Here is a 24,548-nt window from a genome sequence, read left to right as displayed (position 1 = left end):
GTCCACAATAGTGAGAATTACGCATCTTAAATGCACATGAAATTTTGTCACGGGCATTAAGAGCCTTACCCAGAAAGGAAGATCGTGGATTTTGCATTCTAGCAGACACTGCTTTCTGATAAAAAGTGGACAGTCCAGCCTGGAGCTCCACAAAACCTCTTTCCAGGGGAGAAAGGAAGGAGGCAGAAGGTGAGGTTTGAGAAAGGAGCTTCTTACCTCTTTCTGGCCTCCTCATACTGCCAATTAAGCCTGACACGATCCACAAGTCTTGTTTTATCATCAAAGACAAACTTTCCGGAACAGAAGGAAAAAAAGGGGGAAGAGACATATTAAAGACACATTTTCAAAACAGAGAATTCATTTAAACTTTCAGCGACAGTGGAGAATATTTTTATTTGTCTTTGCATTTCCATTTCTCAAGGGTCTGGAAGGAAACACACCCAACAGGGCTCGCCCACCACCCTGGCTGGCAGAAGCTGCGAGTGGACCTGGGAAGACTTTGCTCTCCCAACACTGGTAGATTTTTTTTTAACAGTGGAAATGTATTCATCTATTGTGTAATTCTTAACAACAACAACAAATTAAGTTTTAAAAAAATGGGGAATTAGTCAGTAGAAGTTGACACAAAGACAAAAATATTCATCCCATTTTGTACAGTACGTTCTCTTGTTCTTCAATGAATGCAGAAGAATGTTGTGCGAAGTCGCGAGATCTGAAGAAGGCAGACTAGCTGGATGAGACATGGGCTACCGGCCTCCTCGGAATGTTACGTAGCATGTTATAGAACTGAAGGTCAAAAGGAAGGAAAGCAGCATGTGGAAGAGTCTGATGGGGCCCATCACCCCAGGAGCTGGAACTGAAACGTAGCACTCTGACGTGATCACTAGCTGTGCTTATATATTTTCATACCAATTATGCTGAACTAAACAATTCCTAAAACAAAACCAAAAAGACCTGTATGGGAGGTAACTATAGTTCACCTCAGTTACCTCTCCCTTCATTCCTGGAAACATATAACACTAGTTCATTAATCAATTATCTCTGTAGATCTGACCTTACCTAGACCACATGTTATAGCCACTAAGTCTTTTTTTTTTTTTTTTTTAAGTAACCTCATGTCAACAAACATTTGAAAATATTCTATTTGAACGACTAGTGCTAAATTTATTGATACCAATTTTGATATAAGTCAATAGGAATTTCTCTACATCTTTATTGCTTTGAATGAGGGGTGGAGCAAGTGCTCTCCAGTGAGATGGGTCACCATCGTGCACATTTTAACAGCCTTGTCCAAAGCCCTTCTCCACGGTTTCCTTAACATAAATATCTTTAGGCTATAACATCACACCTCCAGAAACTGTCTACACTGGAAATGGCTACTTGTCACCTCATCACCCTGAGCTCATCAAGACCAAGAAATGTCGTTTCTTAGAACCTCTTCTCAGGTACCTGGGTGGCTCGGTTAAGCCACTGCCTTCAGCTCAGGTCATGATCCTGGAGTCCCGGGATCAAGTCCCACATTGGGCTCCTCGCTCTGCAGAGCTTCTCCCTCTGACCTTCTCCCCTCTCATGCTCTCACTCTCTCTCCCTCTCTCAAATAAATAAACAAAATCTTTAAAAAAAAAAAAAAAAAAACCACTCTTCTCAATGCTGTCTATAGATCTCTAAGGTCTGTGTTTGCACTCTTCTTTGAGAACAAAATGGACATCTTGGTCAAAAAAGGAGAAACCTACGGCCCAATGGATTCAACAGGTTCCAGTATAGTCATATAGCATGGAAGTGAGAACGAAGTCAGTTGCGCAAGTGTCTAAGATTGTCCCCAATGGTCTCTGCCTTTTGGGACTCACCCCATGTGAAATCCCCTTGAGAATGCCCTTGACTGTAACCAGTAGAATACAACACATGATGGGAAGATAACGGGAAGCCATTTCTGTGATTCCATTATAAAAGATAGTAACTTCCATCTTGCCAACAGACTCTCAGTTTGCACACTTTGATGAAGCGAGCTACTGTGCCGGAGAGGTCTGTACGGTAAAGAAGCAGAGCCCTCCGTCCAGCAACCTATGAGGAAGTGAATCCTGCCAACAGTCATGTGAGCTTCAGAGTGGCCCCTTCCCCAGTTGAGGCCTCAGATGAGACCCCAGCCCCGGGTGACTCCTCACTGGCAGTTTTGGGAGAGCCCCTGAGGCAGAGGACCCTGCCCAGACTCCTGAGCTATGGTGTAAGTCTGAAATAATAAAGGCGTTAGGTTCTGGAGTCCCTGGGTGGCTCAGGGGTTGGGCCACGCCTTTGGCTCAGGCCATGATCTCAGGGTTCTGGGATCAAGTCCCGCATCAGGCTCTCTGCTCAGCGGGGAGCCTGCTTCCCTCTCTTTCTCTCTGCCTGCTTGTGATCTCTCTCTGTCAAATAGGTAAAGAAAATCTTTAAGATGCTAGGTTCTGGAGTAATTGGTTATGCAGCAATAGCCAACCAATCCAGTTCAGCCTTTCAATACACTTTTTTACAAGTGTGTGATGCAGAAGAAAGCACAGGTGTTTAGGCTTCAGAGATGTCAATTCAAACCCAGGAAGACCTGCCTCTCCCTGGCCACATGACCTCTGGGAACTTGGCACCTCTATCCCCTCGTCTAACGAAAGGACATGGAGGGGCACCTGGGGTGGCTCAGCTGGCTGGGCGACTGCCTTTGGCTCAGGTCATGATCCACTCAGCGTGGAGTCTACTTAAGTTTTTCCATTCCCTCTGCGCCCCCCACCCCCACACTCCTCCTCTCTCTGAATAAAAAAATCTTAACACACACACACACACACACACACACACATCTAAACTCAATTCTCAGGAGTCTGCTGTTTTAAAGAACCCAAATCACAAGGTCAGAGGTAACAAGCAATTCAATTGCCTTCCAGGTCATGGAGTCTTTACAGCTGGATTTTTCCTTCAAATGTAATGGCACAAAAGGGAAAACATTTCTGAAGAGAAAGTGGCAAAATCAAACAAATGAGTGATGGCAGCACAAAACCAGCTCTTTTCTGTCCTGGCACCCTCGGCTCGTGGCTCCGTTCTTGGCGTACCTCTCCAATGATGTCAGTCTGAGACCCAGCATCGCAGAACTGCTGAGGTAAGGAATCGCCGGGCACACCTGGATTGTGAGGGAAGTCTTGCGGAGGGTCGCTGAGAGAAAAGCTATTCCTGAAGCCATCGGTCAGCTTGGCCAGACTCTGCAACAGAAGGAAACGAGTTACTTGAGTTCTTTGTGTGTGATAGAAACTTTCTAACCCTAACCGATGTGAGGCGATGGGTGTGTTAACGAACCTCATCGTGGTCATCATTCCACCTTCTATGTGTATAGCAAGTCATCAGGTGGAACGCCTTAAATTTCTAAAACTTTATCTGTCAACTGTACCTCGATAAAATGGGCGGAGCACTGCCATCCAAAATGTTGCATCGATAAATGAGTCTGACAGAGATGAATGCCGCCTTGAGATTTCAATACACCACACAAAAGGAAAACCACTCCCAGGTGAGGTTTATGTATTTTTAGAGCCTGATTTTTCAGTCGTAATTCTACATGGTCAAGAGTCCTCGCATATGGATGTTAGTGTACCAGAAACTAGAGTAACTGTATCTCCTTGTGTACGTAACTCCTTTGGGTGGAAGTAAAAAAGAACTACAATTTTCTACAATTTTCTAGAAGACTCTGGAATATATCTCTCTCCAGCAGACGTTTCCATAGACACCAGAACGCACAGGTGCAGCATGACATGCATAGCTGGCTCTGGATCCAGATGGAGGCATGCTGAAATGGGCCAGTACTGTTAAGGTCATAAAAGACAGAACAACTTCTTGGATTTTCCTAGAGAAGATGTTGCCCAGGCCTCTCCCAGGAGCTTCTCAAAGAGGACGCTGGGGTCTGGAGCTTCTTATGGAAATTCTATAAGTGTCCCCGGTGGGGAGCCACTCGAGACAAGTGGGTGGCTTGCCCCAGCTCAGCACACTTGGAAAGGCCAAGGCAGAAAAGTTAGTTCAACCTCCTGGGGCAAGTCCTCCAAACCCCCACGGTGGATTACCACCTGGTTCAGCCCCGGAGTTTGGGCTTAGATTAAATGGGGGACGACCACACCGCACCTTGTCCAACGCTGCCCTCAGAGGCTGCAGTCAGTGGCAGGAGCTCTTCCTGCCACCAGCGCCTAGAGAAAATTGAACCGTTGACCATTTACCTCTCGTGACCTGGGAGGGCACCTGAAAATACCGACTGGTGGGTCGTACCTCCAGAGCCTTAATCTAGCAGGCCTGGTGTAGTGCCCAGTAATGGGCAGTTGAACAACCACTGTGGGGACACTCCACAAGTCTCCTGACCTTGACTTCGGAAGCACTGCCGTGCAAGGCAGTTATGTGCGCACCTGTCTCCTTTGGGCCACAAGTCCGAGCTCTGCTTCACATGTCCTTCGGCAGAATCCAGACACGCGCCTACCAGGCACTCGGGGCGTTGAGCAAAAAATGAAAGCCGTAACAGAAGCACCGGAGTGCACCCCAGGACCAAGTCAAAACACCAGTGCACCTCCACATGCAAAAAATCAAGCTTTTTCTAAAAATACCCAAATCCCCAGAAGTCCAAGGGACCAAAAAATAAAGCAGTAGAAAGCTCCAACGATCCCAGCCACATAACTAAAATCTGCCCATGAGCTGGAATACTACATAGAGGAAGGCAGAAGCTCATGCGGACACGTGCGGAAAAGGGGACAGGGCATTACATTAGGGTCACGTGAGGAAGCCCCACCTTCCTGTGGGGACAGTGGAACATGTGCTCATGCTCTCCCGTGTCTGTAAAAATGCTGGCAGGCCACCTAAGAAGCTAACAGAAGTAGTTACTGGGGATGAGTGAATGAGGTGGCAGCCAATCTCTCATCAGACTTTTTAAATTATTTTGATTATTGAACAATCTGTGTTGCCCATCGTTATGGCTTCAACTGTGTCTTCCGCAATGATACATCCAAGTGCTAAGAGCCCGTGAGAGTGAGCTTATTTGGAAAGAGAATCCTTGCAGATGGAATCAAGTTAAGGTGAAGTCATACTGAATCAGAGTGGGTTTGAATCCTGTGGTTGGCATCCTTATAAGAAGAGAAGCATGTAGACACAGAGACACAGGGCAAACACCATGGGACGATGAAAGCAGAGATCAGAGCAGGGCATCGATGAGCCAAAGAACGGCAAAGATCGCCAGCAGCTCCCAAAGCTGGAAAAGGCGAGGAAGGGTCTCCCCTAGAGCCTTCAGAGAGAGCGTGGCCATGCCAGCACCTTGACCATGAACCTCTGGCCTCCAGACTCTGAGAGAATGCCTTTCAGGTGCTCTCTCCCAGTCTATGGCACGGTGTCATGGCAGCCCTAGGAAACTAACACCCATACTTCTAAATATTTTAATACACAGTATGCAGAAACATACACACACATAAAGAACATACATACATGTATGAGATGTACGTACGTTTTAAAGTATATATGAATTGTATACATGACAAATACACAATATATATCACAAACCTAGAGTTTCCTAACATGTTACCGAATAGACAGATGGACACGCAGGCAGGCAGACGGATGGACACAGGGTGCACAGAGGGCCAGCCCCTACCTGCATCAGGTCCCGCCTCTCCTTCTCGCCGGTGCAGATGGCTTTCTTGATGGTCCGGAGCTCAGTCATTATCGCCTGCGCCTCATCCGGTTTGTAGCTGGTGTGAGTGCTTGACATCTTCCGATCAATCCTGGTTTAAAACGAAAACACAAGAGTTATTCTGTGCGAGAGTCCAGCGATAGGCTGAACAACAGTGAAAAACTCAGAAGCTTTTTAGAAAGATGGGACACAAGTTAAACACACTGGTTTGGCAGAGAAAATTAAAGATCCCAGGAACCCTTCCTTGCTTGTGGTAATACACAGAGATGAGGCTCGACCTGCGGACGACTTTTCTTTGCTCCAGAACAGTCAGCACAGGTGAGGCCTTGCCGGTCCGGTTCTCACGACCTCTACTAATGATTACGCAACCAACAGTGGCTTGAGTAATTTCCTGGGATTTTAAACTCCTCTCTGAGCGGAGGATCGTGTCTTATTTGTTTAGTCCCAGCACCTGGGTTAGTGGTCAAAAATGTTTATTAAACAAACATACGAAGGACATCTGCGCGCAAGCACATAAGGGACAGAAGAAAAGTTGTGAACGATGCAATATGAGGCCCGCATATAAAACTGCGAACTCCCTGTCTCCTCTACCTTTCTTCTACCTCATTCTGGTTCCAGTTGCTCTCTCTCTCTCGCCCCCTCCTACTCACCTCTCCAATTCTTTCCTTCCATCCCACACCCGGTCACGCTTCCTTCCATCCACTCCAACCTCCTCCCGCCCTCCGTCCCTCTCTCCTTCCGACCCATCTGCCCCCGCGCACACGAGGCCGGGTCTGGGTGGTGGAAGTGGTTGCTGACCAAGCCGAGGCTTGGCTCGGGCCCTCACGGAGCCGGCAGCCTCCTACAGCGCGCCCTCTGTCTCACCTTCCCCACCAAATCTTGAGCCTTGGAGGCCCTCAGGGCTCGGGAGGCTGGAATACTTTGGTCCACAAGCGGCATGAGCTCCTCCTCTGCAAAGCCATGAGCAGGCCTTTCAGATTCCAGATCCCTATTCCACAGGTCCTTACACGAAACTGTTTCCCCCACGTGACCGGGGAATCTGGGTCCTTGACAATGGCCTGACCGCACTCCCCGATTCTCCACTCACGGAAGCATCCTGGCAGGCTGCTGAGTACCAGCGAGATTCCAGCGTTAGAGCGGGGTCCTGGGCAAGTAAGTCACTTCAACCCTTCACACCTCCATTTAAGGTTCTTCCCGTTTACGGACAAAATGTCAAGAGAAGGCCTACCCGGGCACCGTACATGTAATGTCCACGAGGACTATTCTGCCTGTCAGGACAACGCCAAAGCTGCGTACTCACGGGACACAAAGTCAAAAACTCACCAGCTCCGGTACTCAAAACCCCAAGCTGATCTGAGCCATCAGCCCCCGTGGAATACGAGGACAAATGAAACCGGCAAGAACCCGTGCCCTCCCTCTGGAGTCAGACCCCAGGGCTCTAGAGCATTGCTGGGCCTGCATCGGCTACAGATGATGTATTTATGAAAACTGGTCCGAAGTCCTCTTCCGTGGCTTGGATGCAGGTGCCTCATGGGTCCCCACACAAGCCACCGTGACACCCCTACGTCCCAACATGGCCGGGCCACATGTTTTCCCCTTTTGGCTGTTTCACAGAGAACCGAGAGTATCTAACAGAAGGCAGACATTGAAGGTCATCTAGCTCATAGCCCAGCAGCCAAACAAGTGGCCCAATTTTTCTTGCAGAGAAAATTCAGACTCGTTTATGTAATAATGCCTCCCTGTATTCATCTTCTGATAAAAGGCTTTCCAATACGTCTCATTTAATGTCACAACCGACAACCCACAAAGGCTGATAAAGTCAGTAGAAAACGATTTACATCACTCTTAGACAAAAATCCCAGGGACAGAGAAAGCGGATTCCTCTCTAACGGTCAAGGACCAGCCCCTCTGCTAACAGGTCTATTGCTCCTCTAGAGCGAAGATCACAGCCAACAGATCATCATCTGACACTGCCCCCCGCGCAGAGAAGAGGAACTCCACTACACAGAGCAAAACGTTTTCAACTGCTTGAAAATCGAGGCTAATCAAACAACCAGAAAAGGGCAGACACACACAGGTGGTGCTGAGGCTGTGGCTCGAGCCGCTACACGTGTCAGCTGCAGCGTCCCACCTCGGTGTCGTGGCTTCCTTCTGGCTTTTGGCAGCAATAAAGCCTAAGTGTGGCCACCAGCAACCCCAGGGACTGAGGCAGCAGCCTGTCAAGCCACCAGCTTCTACGATTGGGCCCCAAATCCCCTCAGGGAGGGGGGATCAGCAGACCCGTCGTTCATCTGCCCAGCAGACACCGCAGAGCACCTCGGAGGACGACAGTTCAACTTCAAGGCCACGGACCTGCACTCTGAGCTCTACCCAAGTGGCTCTGAGACCTCGAAGAGAAAGCAGATTGGCCGAGAACAGCTGTTTCCACTCTGTTCTGAGGGCACCCTGGTGTCGGGAGCAGCTAAAGGGAGAGCCTTGGCCTCGGCTTGGGGACCCCTAGAGAGCCTTACCCCTGCTAGGGCAAGCACCTTCTGTTTGCTCTGTCTCGGACAGGGGACGTCTGAGATGCACAGAAGGTGTCGTTTGCGGGAAAGGAAAGGGGAGAAGATGCCCCTGTTTACAAAGTATGAAAGCTACCAGGAAACATGATCTTGAAGTCCTGGTATTTCAGACAGAATACTGCTGTTTAAAAGTTATATATTATTGTTACATTATATATGTATACATTACATATTACGTTAATAATATTGCATATTACTATTACGTTATATGAGAATATACTCCTACAAAAAGATTATTATGTACTAAACATAACCTTACGTAAACATTTGATATAGCATATACTATTTGATATTACATAATTATTTGTATAAAGAGTACATTACAATAGTTCGATGTGTGAAGCACCTACTGGGCGTTGGGGTCTGGCTGTGTGCTTTGCATCTGTCGCCTCCTGGAACCCCCTCACCAGCTTTATGGGATAAGCAGGACCTTCTCAGATTTTATAATGAAGAACCTGAGCCTCAGAGCGTTGAACTAAGTGGCCCAGGATGACAAGCTAAGATCTGGCAGAGCTGCCCGGGTTCAAACCCCCATCCCCCAGTTCTCAAGTCAGCACTGGGCAGCCAAGTGCAGAGATGGCCCTAGACGCTGCAGGTGCGCACCTGCTCACAGCGGCCAAGGTCGGGCCCGCATGCTTCTACGCGGACAAGCAATGTTTCCCAGAAATCACACCACTTCAATTTTCAACTGTGATAAATCTTCACCTAATAAAAACTGCAAAGGGTAGGAAGCCTCTTCCTTTATATCTGCAAGATTCATTTCTTTGAGAACGTTCTCCCTTTGCTCAAATTTCCTCTAGAGAAAGAAAAAAAGAGAGAGAGAGAGAGAGAGAGAGAGAGAGAGAATTCCCTCTAGAGCTTTGATCAAATTCAGAGGATCTTGTCAGGGATCTGGTATTTTCTAAAATACCAATATATTCCATTTCATAAAGAAAACAGTAACATCTGTCACTGCCAAAAGAACAGTCTTTTCTTTTTTTTAATTTTAACTAAGAGCCCAAGCGAGTGCTTGTACATCTGAAATAAAATGACAGAAAAGCGATAACCGCTGAACAAAAGGCAGTACAATAAAAATGTAGGTTATTCTACAGTGCGCTACGACCAGGACGCTTGAGCTCCCCCGGCCCCCGGCTACGCGCTGGGACCCTAACTCCCCGTGTGGATGTGCTCGGTGCTGAGGCCTCCGGGAGGTACTCAGGTCATGAGGGAGAAGCCCCCCATGAAAGGGATCAGTGCTGTGATAAGACAGACCCCTCAGAGGTCCCTGCCCCTCCCGTCACGTGACGGCACAGCGAGAAGACAGCTATTCGGGAACTGGGAAGCTGGCCGTCCGCAGACACAGAACCCGGCCACGCAGGCACCTGGATCTTGGACTTTCAGCCTCCAGGACTTCGAGAAATAAATTTCTGTTGTTTAGAAGCCACCCAGTCTGTAGTGTTTGGTTAGAAGAGCCCGCGGGGACTAAGGCACTTTGCTTTTCAAAGCAAAGCAGTCCTCCAGGACTGGCTCGAGGTCACAGAGCCAGTCAGGGACACAGCCAGGCCCCTCACACTGGCACTCACTTCTTCCTCACCGGGTTCGCAAGACACTCAAAGCCAAGGCCTCCCAACTCACACCACGTCAAACCCTGAAGGCCCCCAAACCAAACGGCTCCATAAGCCCACAGCAAGCGTCTAAAGCTAGCCCGCACTAACACCACACACGACAACCCAAAAGAATGCGAAGTTTGGTTCCGACTCTATCTTTTACCCCACCAGCTCTGGCAGGCGGCCCTGAATGCTCCTCAGGCAGCTTCCAGCAGCTTCTGCCAGCAGCAGGTCGTCGTGCGTGGGGCAGCAGACCCACAGCCAGAACAGTGCTCGTGCCCCTCCTGCCCCCACCGCCCCAGGCCCCAGAGTCAGCGGCGCAGCGCGGGGGGTCACGGCCCAGCTGCACCCGGCAGGCCCAGGGCCTGGGATACCGTGGGTCCGAGCCTGTCCCAACAGTTAGCAGCCCCACTGTCTCCTGAAAGCACGAAACCCCCTGGCACAGAAATCGCTAAGCCCCAGATCGAATTGCTGGGGAGAGGGAGGCCGCTCTTGCCGGAGGAGACACACGGGTGCCGCTTCCTCGCACCGGCGGCCGGGGAAGAGGGGCCGCGGGCAGCGGCGAGCTCGAAGCACAGAGGCTCTGGCCTCGTGGCGAGGAAAGCGCCGTGCGGACACTGGATATCGGAACATCTAGCCAACACCCCTTTCTAGGATCTGCACAGCAGCAACAGGGACTAGGATTCCTACACCACAGCGGAGCGCAAGCTGCAGAAGAGGAGTACCAGAGGGCAGTTCAGAAGACGACGACGGGGCCGACTTACAGAGGACACCACCCCCCCGCCTGTGGTACGGGGCAGCCAGTGTCCAGCAGGGACACGGACCGCACAACGGCTCCCGGCAGCCAGGAGCCGCGACCCCGGCCCCTCGGCCCAGCAACTGGGGCAGCGTCCATGCGCGCCCCTCAGCCCTGCCCTCTGCCTGCAACCCACCTGCGTCCCCAGGACCGCGCTGGGCACAATGCAAAGTCCTTCTCGTGTGGTGTGCCCGTCAAGAAGACAGACCACAAAAAGTAACTCACTAGGGCAGGCGGTGATTGGTGTTTTGAGGAAAAGGAATCCAGTTTCCAGGACAGAGTGTGATGGAAAGAAGTCCTTTTTCGGGCCAGTATTTAAGCGAGGATCTCGGTGAGACACCATATGAGCAGAAAACGACAGCAGGGAGGGAACAGGTGTGTGGAATGTGGGAAAAGGGTGTCCCAGGCACAGGGAGTTAAAAGTTCCAGTGGGGAGAGTCACAGGGTGGCCAGGGGTAGACACAGGTGAGCGGGGGGTGGGGGGGTGACACCGGAGGTGGGGGAATGAGGTCAGGATGGGGTTCAACTCATTTTGTACTGGGGACCGTAGTCTAAGCAAGAGAGAAAGCCCAGGAGCCACAAGCATGGGAGATACCCAGAGTCCCCATGACTTGGGCATGAGAATGGTGAGCTGCACTGGTGACCACGGCAGAAGAGACAAGAAGGGAATGGGAGCCAGGAGCGGCACCAGCATGCCATGAACAACAAACAGATGCTAAGAAGCAGGCAGGACGGTGCCTCCCTCCCAGGGCATCTCGGGCCATCCCGCTGGTACACAGGGACCTTACGGGTGTCCTGGCGGAAGGAGGCTTCAGCGGCACGTAAGCACGGGAAACTCGGGCTGAAGCAATGTTAAATGAGCTTTCTGGCCGCAGGACAACTCGGAACCGGACACGAGGTGTACTCCCTATCTCCAGGAGATCTTAGAATAACTCAAGAGGGAAATCTCCCACACCTACTGGCACACTCAGCACATTCTCGTCCGTCACCCATTAGGGAAACCGTGCACGTTCTGCTCCTGAGTCCCCCGCCCTTGGCCCTGGATGTGGTTAACAAGTTACAGGAGGATCATTTTTCTAAACAACCTTCACAAACTTGAGGGCACTGGAGCCCAACAGCATTTTCACTGCAAAAATCTCGATTTTCAAAAGACTTTCATACTCATAAATGCTGCTCCTACTCCTCCGAAGATGTTTATAAAAGGCCTCAAGAGAAATGCAAATTACAACTACACTGAGATCCTATCTCTCGCCTGTGAGACTGGCAGCAGTACAGAAGCACTGACAACACATTCTGCTGGCACAGCCGTGGGAACAGAAACTCGTCGGTTAGAGGTAAGAAGACAACAGGGGGATTTGGCAACATCTCCTCAGTATGACCCATGCATTTGCCCTCTGACCCTACAAACCCCGCTGTGGGAACGTATCCTGAGCGCTTTCGAATGTGCACGTGCCCAGCATCAGGTGTGGAGCTGATGGGAAACACTAGGAACGGACGGATGTGGCTGACCGCACCGGAAGCCGTGGACACTCCCCATGTCAACTGGAGAGTCTGCGGCTCCCGACAGAAGTAACGCTACCATCAGCTACGAAACAGACTTTGCCCCTTCCCCCAAAAAAGAAGAGAAAAAGGACTTGAACTCAAATCAGATCAGGCCTCTCGAGCTAACCACACTCACCTGTGTGAGCTGGGGGTGGGAGGGCGGCGGGGGACACACGTGAAAGCAGCGAAATCCAGAGTCCGGGAAATTCTACAGGACAAGCAAGCTGGTTTCTTCAACAAATAAGTTGTCAGAAAGGGGAAGACAAAAAAAAAGGGATAGGGGACTAGAGATTCAGAGACACACCAACCAAGCATATTGTGCGGGCCTGGGCCTCGTCCGAAGCTGGACCCAAACTCGCCGGAGAAATGGGGAAACTTGCTGGACTATTAAGTGGGGTACAGGCATTATAGTTATGTCTTCACAAGGGATCCCTAACTTTAGAAGAGCTATTTGTGGATTCAATATGATTCTGGGATTTGCCTCGATAGGGCAGTAAGGGTTTGGGGGACGTGGCCGGCTGACAGACCAAACAGGACCGGCCCCCATGTGGCTCGGTGGTGAGGCGTGGAGAAGGGTACAGGAGGGCTCCACGCTACTGTTCTTTCTACTTTTGTGTGTACTTGACATTTTCCATCAGTGGAAGTTTATATACGTTACACACACACACACACACACACATACACACACACGTCCCTATTCTACCACTAACCCAGAGACTGTGTCCATGGCCAGCTCCCATTTACAAAAATTAACAACACACATAGACCTAAAAAAAAAAAAAATACAAAAGGTTCTTTTTACTTCACTTGGACCCAAGCGTAATGATGGATTTCCTTGCTAGCCAGGAAAGCTCACCAAGATAAACAAGTAAGAGTTTAAAATGTTATAAGCGGCTAAACTCCTGGCGAGGAGCTCTGGAAAAGAATATCCTGGATATTCTGGGAAGCAAGAACAGCAGAAAATTTTCTGGAGGAAAACCTAGGGTCTCTGCCTTAAATCAATGCTGGTAACAACATCCAAGAAGCCCTTCTCCATGCCACGGCTCGTGTATTATCTGCTTAGAGTTAGGATTTCACAGTAGGGGAAAGGTAATCACATCATCCATGCTCACAGAAGGTTTTCAAAATTCCTCAATAATAACGCCAACCTGCAAGATTCGATGGAAGCCTAACAGCCAGTCTTCAACACCAGAAAAATAATAAGGCTGTTTCCGTCTCCTACATAGCCTGTATAATTCAGGGGAAGGCTACGAGATTATTTTTCACTTGCAAAGATTTTGAAGCATGGCATGCGTGCCCATGCTTTGTCTCCTTCCTGGGAAGACGGAGTGAGCATGTACAATTAAACAGCCTCTCGAGGTGGCTCTAGCTGGAAAGCTGCAGTGAGTCACCCAGGACCAAGGCTGGGTCCAGAACCTTCTCCTATGCCCCTCCTCAGCCTCCCCTAGAGAGGGGCGGGCATCCCCACAGGCTCTGGCAGGGAGGAAAGGATGGGTCCCTGGGCAGGGACCCATTTACCCCCACAGGTCTCCGGTCACAGCTGTCCCTGCACTGGCTGCCTCCCATCCCATAAATCTGGACAACCCGAGGCTGCCTCTTCCCCTTCTTGAAATTAGATCCACTACAAGCAATGAACTGACTTCCTAGAGGTGCCAAGAGAAGGGGTTTCTTCGCTCCCCCCAACGCCCCAAGCCCCAGCACCTTTGCTTTTCTAGCGATCAGCCTTCAGTTGCCGGGGTGTCGGAACCTCTGTGTTCACAGAAGGGAATGGCCACAGCCAGGGTGGCAGAGGCCAAGGGGACGGGCCCTGGGGCCTTCAATCTTGCTACCAAAGCCAGAGCCGGCAGGGAGAGGCACCGGGCCGGGGCTTGGGGGTCCTGTGTGGCTTCAGAGTGTTTCCGAAGCACGCCGAACCTCCATCACCTTCCCCAGAGCTTCTACAAGGGACAAGGGTCGTAACTGCAATGTGCAGCCGGCACGAGGCTCACGTTCGGTTGCGCCGTGTCATCCGAAGACCCTGCCGAGCGTCCGCCCTCCTCCCCGGTAATGAGAGAGAGCCACTGTGTGGCCAAAGGGGAGGAGGAAGTCAATCTCCAGTTCAAGCAGACAGCCCTAGAAACCTGAGAAGGCCTCCCAAATTTAACGATTTGCTTCTGCCTACATCATACCTGGCCCGTGAGCAGAAGTGACACGGGCAAGTGTGGCCACAGCACATCCAGATGCCGCCTCACACACATCTTAGCATCTGGAGGCCGGGGTAGTTACAGGACCCGTATCGGCGCGCTGGGAGGCACCGCAGCAGAGGGCCAAGATGGGCCACAAAACCAGGAGCCGATACTAGAAAGAAGACGGCTCTGCCCAAGCAAAACTTTTCTCAAAAGCTATACTGACCAGGACTAACAAAAGGAACCCCCACGGCGGACTGAATCACAGGAGAGCGCATGGGCACTCGCACACATGCGCACACGCCGCCGGGGAACCGCAGAGAAACAGAAAGTTGACAGCAGGGTTGACAGGGTCCAGGTCACACTAAGTCTGTGGACAGGACTACTGAAGTCCGCCATGTGCCACGACCTGCAGAAGGCACGGTTGGGTCTCAGAGCCAGAGAGAGCCAAGTCCAAGTCCCCTCAGGCAGGAGCCAGCTCCCCTTTCTACTGTGACTCCTTTGGTGCCTATAGTAAGTCCTTGATAAATAAGCCCAGAAATAAAACTGGGCAAACAAATCATCAACCAAAACAATCCTGGATGATTAAGAAAGCGAATCTCAACCTAGTATTAAACAACAGGGTTTGACACGCCCGGTAATCAGCCTTTATATGAGGCTGAGATAATTACACTTGTCAAACACTGACATTCTCGTGTCCCTCCCCTATAAAGAGCAATCCTTCCGTCAGGTGCGGCACCCTGTCGTTGCCTCCGCACACAGGATTCGAGAGAGCGGCATGAGGCCCACGCTTCCTGAGAAGGCAGCAGCACGGACCCCTGCCACTTGCTGAAGGCTGACCAGAGCAGGCTCGGCCTGGGGCTGCCCTCTGGACAATTCGGCCCAATGTCCGCTGCTCCAGACCCAATGTGCCTGGCCCTCCACAGTTCACAAGGTGAGCCCTAACTCCCACTGTGATGGTATATGGAGGAGGCCCTCGGGGGGGGGGGCCGTAACAGAGGAGGTCATGAGAGTGGGGTCTCCCATGACAGATTGAGTGTCTTTAAAAGAAGAGACCCTGGAGGCCAGAGCTCACCACCACCAGCAGCAGCACATAAAGACAGGGCAAGAAGTCAGCAAGCAGGCCCTCGCCGGATTCCACTTGCCAATGCCTTGATTTTGGACTTCCTGCCTCCAGAACTGTGAGAAGTCAATGTTTGCTGGTTAAGCCCCCAGTCTCCGGTATTTTGTCAGAGCAGCCTGAGCGAAAACCACCCCCACTGACTGATGAGAAAAGTAGGCACAGAAGGTTTCGTGAAGGTCATGCTCAAGTTCGGCAAGTGAAGCCGGGCTCGGAATCAAGACAGAATGGACTCTCGGCTGACCGAAAGGCATACGCCACCCTTTCTCAAGAAAATCAATTCTATCGAAAGAACAGTGGCACCATTTATAAAATCACTTTTGTTCACTGAATTTGCTGACTTAACATAGCTCCCCCAAAAAGAAATTCAACCCCAAGCTCTTAGTGGGGATAAAGTTCTAACTGTAAAGATGCTGACAGGAGGAAGACCTACAGACCAGATTGTGCAACAGGATGTTCTGGGACAGTGGGAATGTTCGATTATCTGTGCTTTTCAAGCCAGTGGCCTCCAGCCCAGTGGTTCTCAACCAGGGGCTCATGTGCCCTCCAGGAAACATGTGACAGCGTCAACATCTAGAGGTAGTCTTGGCTGTCACAACCGGGAGAGAGGGTACTACTGGCATCCAGGGGGTCAGAGCTAAACACCCTATGATGCACGAAGAGTCACCAGGTCCAAAATGTCCATCACGCCGAGGCAGAGAAAATCTACACCAGCCGCCAAGTGACAGCTGAGCACTTCCAATGCGGCTATGTGACATGGTTATGAATATTTAATTGTATTTCATTCTAATGAATTGATATTGGAATTGTAGAATAAAAAACTTTGAGACTAAAACGAACAAGAGTGGAATTCAAATTTAAACAGCCTTGCATGCCTTGGACAGCGCAGATACAGAGAACGTGCATAAATAGAAAATAAAGGTCTTGTTTCCCACGTTTCTCCACTTAAAAGAACCGAGTACCCTTGAGGAAAAAAAGGACTCTGAGGCTTCAGGATTGGAAAATAAAGGAGCATAAAGAAAAGCATAAAAGGGAACGCGGGCCTGGCTGGAGGGCCAGGGCAGGCGGCGCCCAGGGGAGCACAGGAGGAAGCGCCAGGAAGGGCGCCCCTCCCGCAATCAGGGCAACTCACTCTCGCAGGGTCTCCACCCCCTTCTCCTTGGACTGCAGCTCCTGCTTCATCTGCGTCAGCTCGCGTTTCAGTCTGGAAAGCTGAAGACAAATGACATTTTTTTTCTCAAAGAAAAGCTGTGGTGAAAATGACGCCGGCAGTTGTCCGCACTGTCACCTACGTTCCCGATTAGCTGACAACCCACCGGGTCGCCTCCCCCGTCCACGGATTTCTCTCCCGGGCTTACACCCAGTGGCCATCCTGGAAGAAGTGTCCCGCGGAGATGCGAACCTCCCGGATCCCCGACAGGGTCCTGCCTCTGCGGAACCCGCCACCGCTCTCTTTTTCAAGGCACTGATTACCCGTCACCAACAGTAAACTACGTCACACTTTTTTCACCTTCCCTCTGCTTACTGCTTAGATCCCGCCCTGCAGCGCTGTCGCTAAAAGCATGCTGTCCCGCTAGGGAAAGTCAGTCCCCTGAGTGCCACCGTTGGCAGCTTCCAGCACCCACTGCAGGCCCGTGTCAAGACTCAGGCGCTGGGCCTGGCAGCTCCCACGTTTCACCGACACCCCACGTGTGTTTCTCAGGTGCGCTAGGCTTTGAGAGCCACTGCGCTGAGACATTCTGGTTTCGGGAACGAGACACCAGAAGAGGAGGCCTCGTTTCCAAGGTGTCTGCCATGCTTTGCTGCTGCAACTGCGACACAACGGTCCCCTTTCCCTCACACCCAAGATGGGGCTGAAGGGATGAAACGGGGCAGCACATAACGAACTCCAGTGTCACTCACAAGGGCCATCAGAACCTTCTGGTCAAACAGCACTACAGGAAGGCTCTCCCTAGGAATACAGCAACCAGCTGCCGACGGTCAAGGCTGGCATCCCACTAATAAAGGGAAGCAGTCCTTTGAGATTAGGGCTTAATGTCACCAAATCGTAACAAATTGGGCAGGAGGAGTCTAGCTCTATGAAAAACACAGAGGGATACAGGCGAATTTTTGTTAGATGCGCTGCTGTTTCAAAAAGAAACTTTGCCCGTCCTCTTAGAAAAACGTGAAGAGTAAAACCAAATGTAATAATAATCCATGTAAGTGAAAATCTTCAAACCAAAATTTGAGTGGTAGTCACACTGACCGGCATTAAATGAGCCACGATAAGTAACATTACACAGAAACACGAATGGGGCTTCTAGTTACGAAAGCGCTCATTCTACTCACCCTATCCCGACGACTTGCTATTTCTGCTTTAATTTGGTATGGGTCGTACTTTGTATTGGCTGAATATCCAGAGAAGGCTAAACAGAAGGAAAATATTTTATTTTATAATGGATCCTTTAACATAAGGCAATACACATAGACAGGAACTTGTGAGTCAATACTCAATTCTAAATCTCTTGTCAATAATCAGTTTACAAGTCAGCACCGGCTCCTAAGGAATTAATATTTCACATCCTCAAATCTCGATGTTGGATTTCTGCATGAGGCCTTCCTTCGTGATTCCACATGAGAAAAATCCATGGCTGTCGGTAAAACAAAACTCTGTGTTCACTTCGACTGCAAAATTACTAGGATCAAAAACCACAGAGACACTCGGCAGGCGGGGGTGGGGTGGGGGTTGTGGGCTGGAAAACTGCTCTCACTCTGAAAATAGTACATGCGGTACGAATCCATTCCGGGGTCCAAACTCCTGGCAAGGCTTGCGGCATCGTGAGTGTGCAGGGTCCGCACGTGGGGGTGAACGCGAGCCGGAGGGCTGCCGAGCTGTGCGCCGGGCACAGCGGACCAACTGCCAGTGGCGCGGTCAGCGGGGAGCCCATGCCGGTGCGCCAGCTGCTCAGGCGGTGAGTGGCTGCGTCTTGTGGCTAGTGCCCCCATTCACCTCCCCACACTGCTTTTTCTCGCTGCTTCCGTCTCCTTTCTCTTAGGCTCCAGAAGCCACGAGCTTGTGCACAGCAACCACGTGGTCCAGCCTGGCCCTCACCGCTGGGGCGCTCCCCTGTCCTCCTCTGTGGCTACCCCGCCCTGGTGTGACCTGCCTCCGGGGCCCTGGCGGTCATGTCACCTGCTCAGAAGGCCCAGCTGCAGCCCAGCTTCTTTCCCAGACTCCTGTGATCCGGGGACTGGAGGGTGACTGTCATTGGGATAACTAGGGTGCCAATGGCCGGAGACTAGCTCAAATCCATTTTCTGACTTTGTCACAGAGAGGATGGCTCAAGTCATCAGGCAGCTGACACAGCAAGTCCGACGTTCATCTGAGCGGTTTGGACACCTCTTTAAAACCAGCTCTCGAAGACATTTGCTATTCAAGTCCCTATCAGTCAGAATTTCAAACCACCAGAATCTACTAGAAATAAGCATCTGGAAGAACCAAGCAATTGCCAACTTTATCTCAAATGTTCTTAGATTTAGAATCATAATCTCTTGAAGACACAGAGTGAGATACTTCTAAAACAGATTTCCTTCTTAGACAATGAGTATCTATCTCCAGGCCTACAGTTTCCTCTTCGGCCTCACGGAAGAGCAGCACTGAAAGCCACACCTTAGACAAAGCCCTGAAGATTTAGAAATCATTTCTGTAACATCTCTACATCAAACTCCTGGGACTTAAAGGCTTCCCAAACCAGAGCCGAAGGGACTGTCACTTGGCCCCGGATAAGAAGCCAATGAGGGCCGGGCTCGCAGGCTCCTCACCTCCCTGTGTGTCAGCCTGCCTTTGAGGAAGACGGTGCCCACAGTGATCACCTGGGATTGTTCCACTTGGGGCAGAGAGGAGCCCCGTCACCCAAGCCCTGCGGTGTTAACTGCAAAGTTAAACAGCAGTGACCACGGTCTGAAATCGTTGCCACGAAATTCCTCTGCGATTCCACAGGGAAAATAAGCGGACACCTGAAACACCAGCACTGAGCAGGACAAATACAGCAACTGGCCCCCAGTTACCCTGCCGAGCTAACGGGACCCTGAGCTTGTCGGGTACGCACCTCTCCCCCGGACACTCAGCGTGTACCCAGCCCTGGAGAGGGAGCCCGGAAAGCCATGGCCTCATAGAGCAATGGAGAAGCAGGATCCCTGCTGAGCAGGGAGCCTGATGTGGGATTCGATCCCAGGACCCCGGGATCATGACCTGAATTGAAGGCAGAGGCTTAGCTAACTGAGCCACCTGGGCGTCCCAAATAAATAAATCTTTTTAAAAAAAATCTTCTGAGAAATGATGATTACACTTCCCCACTTGACAAAGCCTAAGCTTGTAGTGACTCGCTCTACATCAGTCAAAAAGGGACTTCCGTCTGAAGCCTGGGCTCCTACGGGCCAGCTGCCCAAGGTTCTTTAATCAGATTCGCTTCCCCATCGGGCGAAGGCACAGACTTCCGGCTCCCCAGGGCCGACTGTCCAACAGGTGAATGTCACCTGTGTCCTTAGCACTCGAGATGCTGCAGACCCCAGTACTGATTTTGGATTTGGATTTTATAGGGCATTGAAAAGGGAAAACATGTACGCTCGTGTGTCTGTCTCTGCCTCCCTGTTGCTCTGTTCCACACCGGCCTCCTCTGTGCTGTGAGAACCTGAGGTCACCCAAGGGGGACGACATGCTTTAGAAGAGCAGCAGTCCTTCCCCAAAGATGTGCTCAGGGCACTCTGCGCCTTAGGACCGGGTGTGCGCCTCCAGGGGTCAGCACTGCAGGGAGGGCTCAAGGAAGCCAAGAGCACGGCTGCAGAAAGGCTGGCAAGCCCCGACAGCTCCCGTGCTGACAGGTACTAATTACCAGAGCAGCAACAAAGGCACGCATGTCCACAACCCAGGCCCACAGAGGGCATGACATTGGTTTTTAAAGGTGCCATAAGCAATGGAAGAAAAAAATTAAACAGGCCCACTCAGAGGTCCCCACAGAAGTAACACAAGATGCCACCAAATTCAAACCAAGAATTCTCTCGGAAATGTTCTCTGGGGCAGGCTAGGGGGTTACTTCTCAACAGACACGTATGCTCCACAAGCACCTTCGAGACTGTGTCTTGCCAACTAACACCTGTGAAAAATGCTGCGTGATCCATTCTCCTCCTGCCGGCTCCAACATGCTTGCAGGAAGGAAAACAAAGGGCTGAATGGATGGACTGTGGCCATGACCCTAACCTAGAGAGAAGGGGAGAAACCCTCTGTGGGGATAACCCGGGCAAGACAGTCTTTGTGGGATGGGCGTAAAGCCTCAGAAAGAATGCCGGCCAAACTGAGAACTGATAAGGTCCAGCTTCACCACCACCCAACCGAGGAATTCAGGGAGGGTCAGCACTTTCTCACGGGACGTTAGGCCAACTCTCCGAACTATCCGAAGAGACAGACTTCTGGTGCAGACTTCTGGTAGTTCCTAAGAGCCAGGGTATCAAAGTCAGGCGCCTGCTGCTGGAAGAGACCATCACAAATCAATCCAGACTACTGGATTCCCAATGCTGGGAATCACCTGGGAAGTTCTACCAAAAAATGCCTGGCCCCACCCAAAGCCAAGCAGATCAAAATCTCTGGGAGTGCGCCCTAGGCAGCAGTTTTTAAAAGCCCCTCAGGCGATTATACCCTGTAGCCGGAGTTCAGAGCTACTGGTGTAGACCTGGTGTTGGGAAACTTTCTCTGCAAAGGGCCAAACAGTAAACACTTATGGCAACGTGGGCCATATACAGTCTCTGCCTCGTTCTCAACTCTGCTGCCGTAGCTACTATAGACAATAGGTAACTGAGGGCACGTGGCTGTGTTCCAATAATGCTTTATTTATAAACAGCCAGAGTGGACAAGAGTCAGCCCAGAGGCCATACAACATTTGCTGACCTGTGGATTAGACTATAATTGACCCTGCAAATGGTCACAGGCTTCATCCGAATGCATCCAGAAGCTAAAGGTTCTCAGGAAAACTGAACGATTAGCTCCAGAATGAAAGCTTCGGACACAACAAAGGTATTCAGTGGAAAAGGCAAAGAGAAGACCGCGTAACAATGCAGAAAGCAGGGTATCTTTTTCTAGATGAGGAATCAGCTCACCATATGAAAGAAACACATAGAACTGGGAGACACATTTTAAAATAAATTTAAAGAAAGAAAAAGACCTCCCTCTTTCCACCTCGAGATATGAGCCAATGTTAACAAGTTAATGCAGCCCCCCCTCATTTTTCTTTCTCCTTTGGGGTGGGGGAATAACACCCATCAAGAAAAGCGTAAAGAGGGCGCCTGGGTGGCTCAGTGGGTTAAGCCGCTGCCTTCGGCTCGGGTCATGATCTCAGGGTCCTGGGATCGAGTCCCGCATCGGGCTCTCTGCTCAGCAGGGAGCCTGCTTCCTCCTCTCTCTCTGCCTGCCTCTCTGCCTACTTGTGATCTCTCTCTGTCGAATAAATAAATAAAAATCTTTAAAAAAAAAAAAAAAAAAAAAAAGCGTAAAGAAAAGGACTTAATGCAAAGCCAATACAAATGTGACCACCCAGGTCAAGAAACACAAAGGTCTCCAACTGTCAGGAAGTACTTCAGTTTTCCGTTTTTGTAGTGCTCCTGAAAGCTGCAATAAATTCCTTCACTACAACAGCTTTAATAAACCTCCTTTGCCAGCAACACAACACAAGATAACACGTGAAGAAAGTGCGAGAACACCACAAAGCGGGCTGCAGGGAAGTAGTGGGTGCGCGTCAGAGTGCATCCGCTCCCGAGAAGCTCTGTGCCCGTGCTCCACAGAGCAGAAAACTGGTCTGGGTACCAAGCAGCTGCCAGAAACACAGCAGAATAGGGTTCTTGGTCTCGTGGGGACATGTATGCTCAAATCCAGCCAGCATCTGAATCTGCTTTGCTCAGGGACCAAAAAAAATGAAATAAAATAAAATTTAAAAAGGTCAAGGCGTGGATATTCTTAGATACCAGATGGCCCAATATTGACACAAAATCTTTTCTCCCCAGTGAATGGAGGTTTATTCTGGTGATTTCCATAACTCCGGGGAAAATCTGTGCTGGGTGTGGGAGAAATGCACATCCCTTCCTCCCAGCCTCGCCCTTCTGCTCAGTATCAAAAATGGCTGTTTTATTTTTTTTTTTAATTCTTTCTTTATTTGACAGAGAGAGAGATCACAAGTAGACAGGGAGGCAGGCAGAGAGAGCGGGGGAAGCAGGCTCCGCACCAAGCAGAGAGCCAATGTGGGGCTCAATCCCAGGCCCCCGAGATCATGACCTAAGCCGAAGGCAGAAGCTTAACCCACTGAGCCACCCAGGCACCCCTAAAAATGGCTGTTTTAGTTCATTCCTCTGTTCACCATCACGGTCTTATTTTTCCCTACAATCAGCCGTTAGGGATAAATCATGTCCCCGACATTTAGTATATACCAACAGCAGGTGCTCAGAAGTAGATTGTGCTCTGCCTTCCACTTGCCCCTAAAAGTTTCAAAACTGCCAGGTGACTTGTCCGTTTATAATAGGTCTTTATTTCCGGATTACTCAAACAACAGGAAGGCAACATGTTTCAAAAACACGATTAGCTCTTAGGTGCTGCCTCTCCCATGTCTAGGACACAGTACAAGGCATCGAAGGCCACACATACAAACAGGCCTCGGTTCGAAGCCAAGTTCTACCATTTACTGGGTATGTGACTTTGAAGAAGTAACTTAGCCTTCCCGACACCGTTTCTCACATGTACAGCAAAGACAGACGGCCTCATGTACCTCAGAACGTTGCAATCCCAACAATGCAGAGATAATAACACTAGCCCACTGAATCCTGGCTCTTTTTGCTTCAAGTCATTGCCGATGAAGGAAGTAATGCGAACTGCGTCCAAGGGTTATTCTGTTCCCAGTCCCAGAGCACGAAGGCGCCTCCCTGCTTTAGACGACTAGCCCTGACAGCACTCTGGGCTGAGGGAGACCCGTGCGGCCAGAAAGAACTCCTCTGAGTCATCTAACAGAGCTTTCCTCATCGTAATGGGTAGTTCAGGTTAAATGGCAAGCTGAAAGCTTCGTCGGAACCCCAGGGACAGACAGCAGCAACCTTTTGGTAAAGCACTCAGAGTGAGTCCTAGATTCCATTCAGAGTCTTTTCCCAGATGAGCCAATAGGCCCCAGCAAAATCTACCTGCGTCTCCCACCCTTCGTGAAAACAGGCAGGCCCAGTCTGGCCCCCGAGGCCACTCAGACAAGTGGATGCAGAGACTACGTGTACAGAGACCTCTTGGCTGGTCGGGATTCTGATGAGCGTGTCAGACTCTCAAGTCAACACTAGAGCCATGTTCACTGGCAAGAAACTTCCTGCCAAATTGTTCTGCTATGTCTTTCTCCCATTCCACTCTTAGAAAAACCAATGGAAGAGCCTTTGGAGACCTAACCAAACCCAACCAGGAGACAGATAAGGTCCCTCAAGGATACTGGGAAGAGACATTCTAGTAGGCAAACTCACATGAGACCGCCAGTATGCAGTCCTCCTGAAGCTACAAAAATAAATTCCTATGGTTCAAGCCAGCTTCTATCAAGGCACTTTCTAAAAGGCTCCAAATCCCTAACCATATGCTCTCAGAAAGTTATAAGTCACCACCACAGCTAGGTGTGACCTCGAGGTACCAAGTCCATGGGCTTCTAATCCCATAAGGCCCCTGAGAGAGACCAAATGCTGAGCGCTAAATCGTAGATTCCCAAAGACTGAAATCTTACAATGTGTAGTTTCTGACTACAGCAGAATTCAATTAGAAATCAACATGACATCTTTAAAAAGTCCCAACAACTTACTTTTAAAGAACCCATGGCTCAAAAGAAAAACTACAAAGGACATGGGAAACCATTTTGAATTGACTGAAAAAATACCAACATTTGTGGCAGGTAGTTAAAGCTGCACTTAACGAAGAAGTCCTACCTTCAGAGGTTATGTGAGGAACTAAAATCAATGATCTAAGCTTCTACTTTATGAAGCTAGAAAAGGAAGAACAGAGTAAAGCCAAACTAAGAAGCAGGAAGAAAATAATAAAGAAGAGAAATCAATAAAATAGAAACAGACAAGAAATGGGA

At 50.1% G+C, this 24,548-nt stretch overlaps 1 protein-coding gene across 4 annotated transcripts in view; it reads right to left on the bottom strand.

Annotated features, from left to right (window-relative positions):
* WWC3 (WWC family member 3) overlaps positions 1 to 24,548 on the bottom strand; it is a 111,029-nt gene that overhangs the window by 40,212 nt on the left and 46,269 nt on the right. For all 4 annotated transcript variants that reach the window (XR_009349769.1, XM_059156462.1, XM_059156464.1 and 1 more), the window contains 5 exons: positions 17,764 to 17,840; positions 16,568 to 16,647; positions 5,627 to 5,756; positions 3,069 to 3,215; positions 217 to 290 (listed from right to left, as the gene is read on the bottom strand). Coding sequence is in view for 3 of the 4 variants with exons in the window: in XM_059156462.1 (XP_059012445.1) it covers positions 217 to 290; positions 3,069 to 3,215; positions 5,627 to 5,756; positions 16,568 to 16,647; positions 17,764 to 17,840 (508 nt within the window). In the remaining variant the exon portion in view is untranslated. The remainder of the gene's footprint in view (positions 1 to 216; positions 291 to 3,068; positions 3,216 to 5,626; positions 5,757 to 16,567; positions 16,648 to 17,763; positions 17,841 to 24,548) is intronic.

This window comes from Mustela lutreola, chromosome X (genome assembly GCF_030435805.1).
Source record: "Mustela lutreola isolate mMusLut2 chromosome X, mMusLut2.pri, whole genome shotgun sequence".
Lineage (NCBI taxonomy): Eukaryota > Metazoa > Chordata > Mammalia > Carnivora > Mustelidae > Mustela > Mustela lutreola.
Note: the sequence above shows the minus strand (reverse complement) of the source record. Positions and strands in the feature narration are given on the sequence as shown.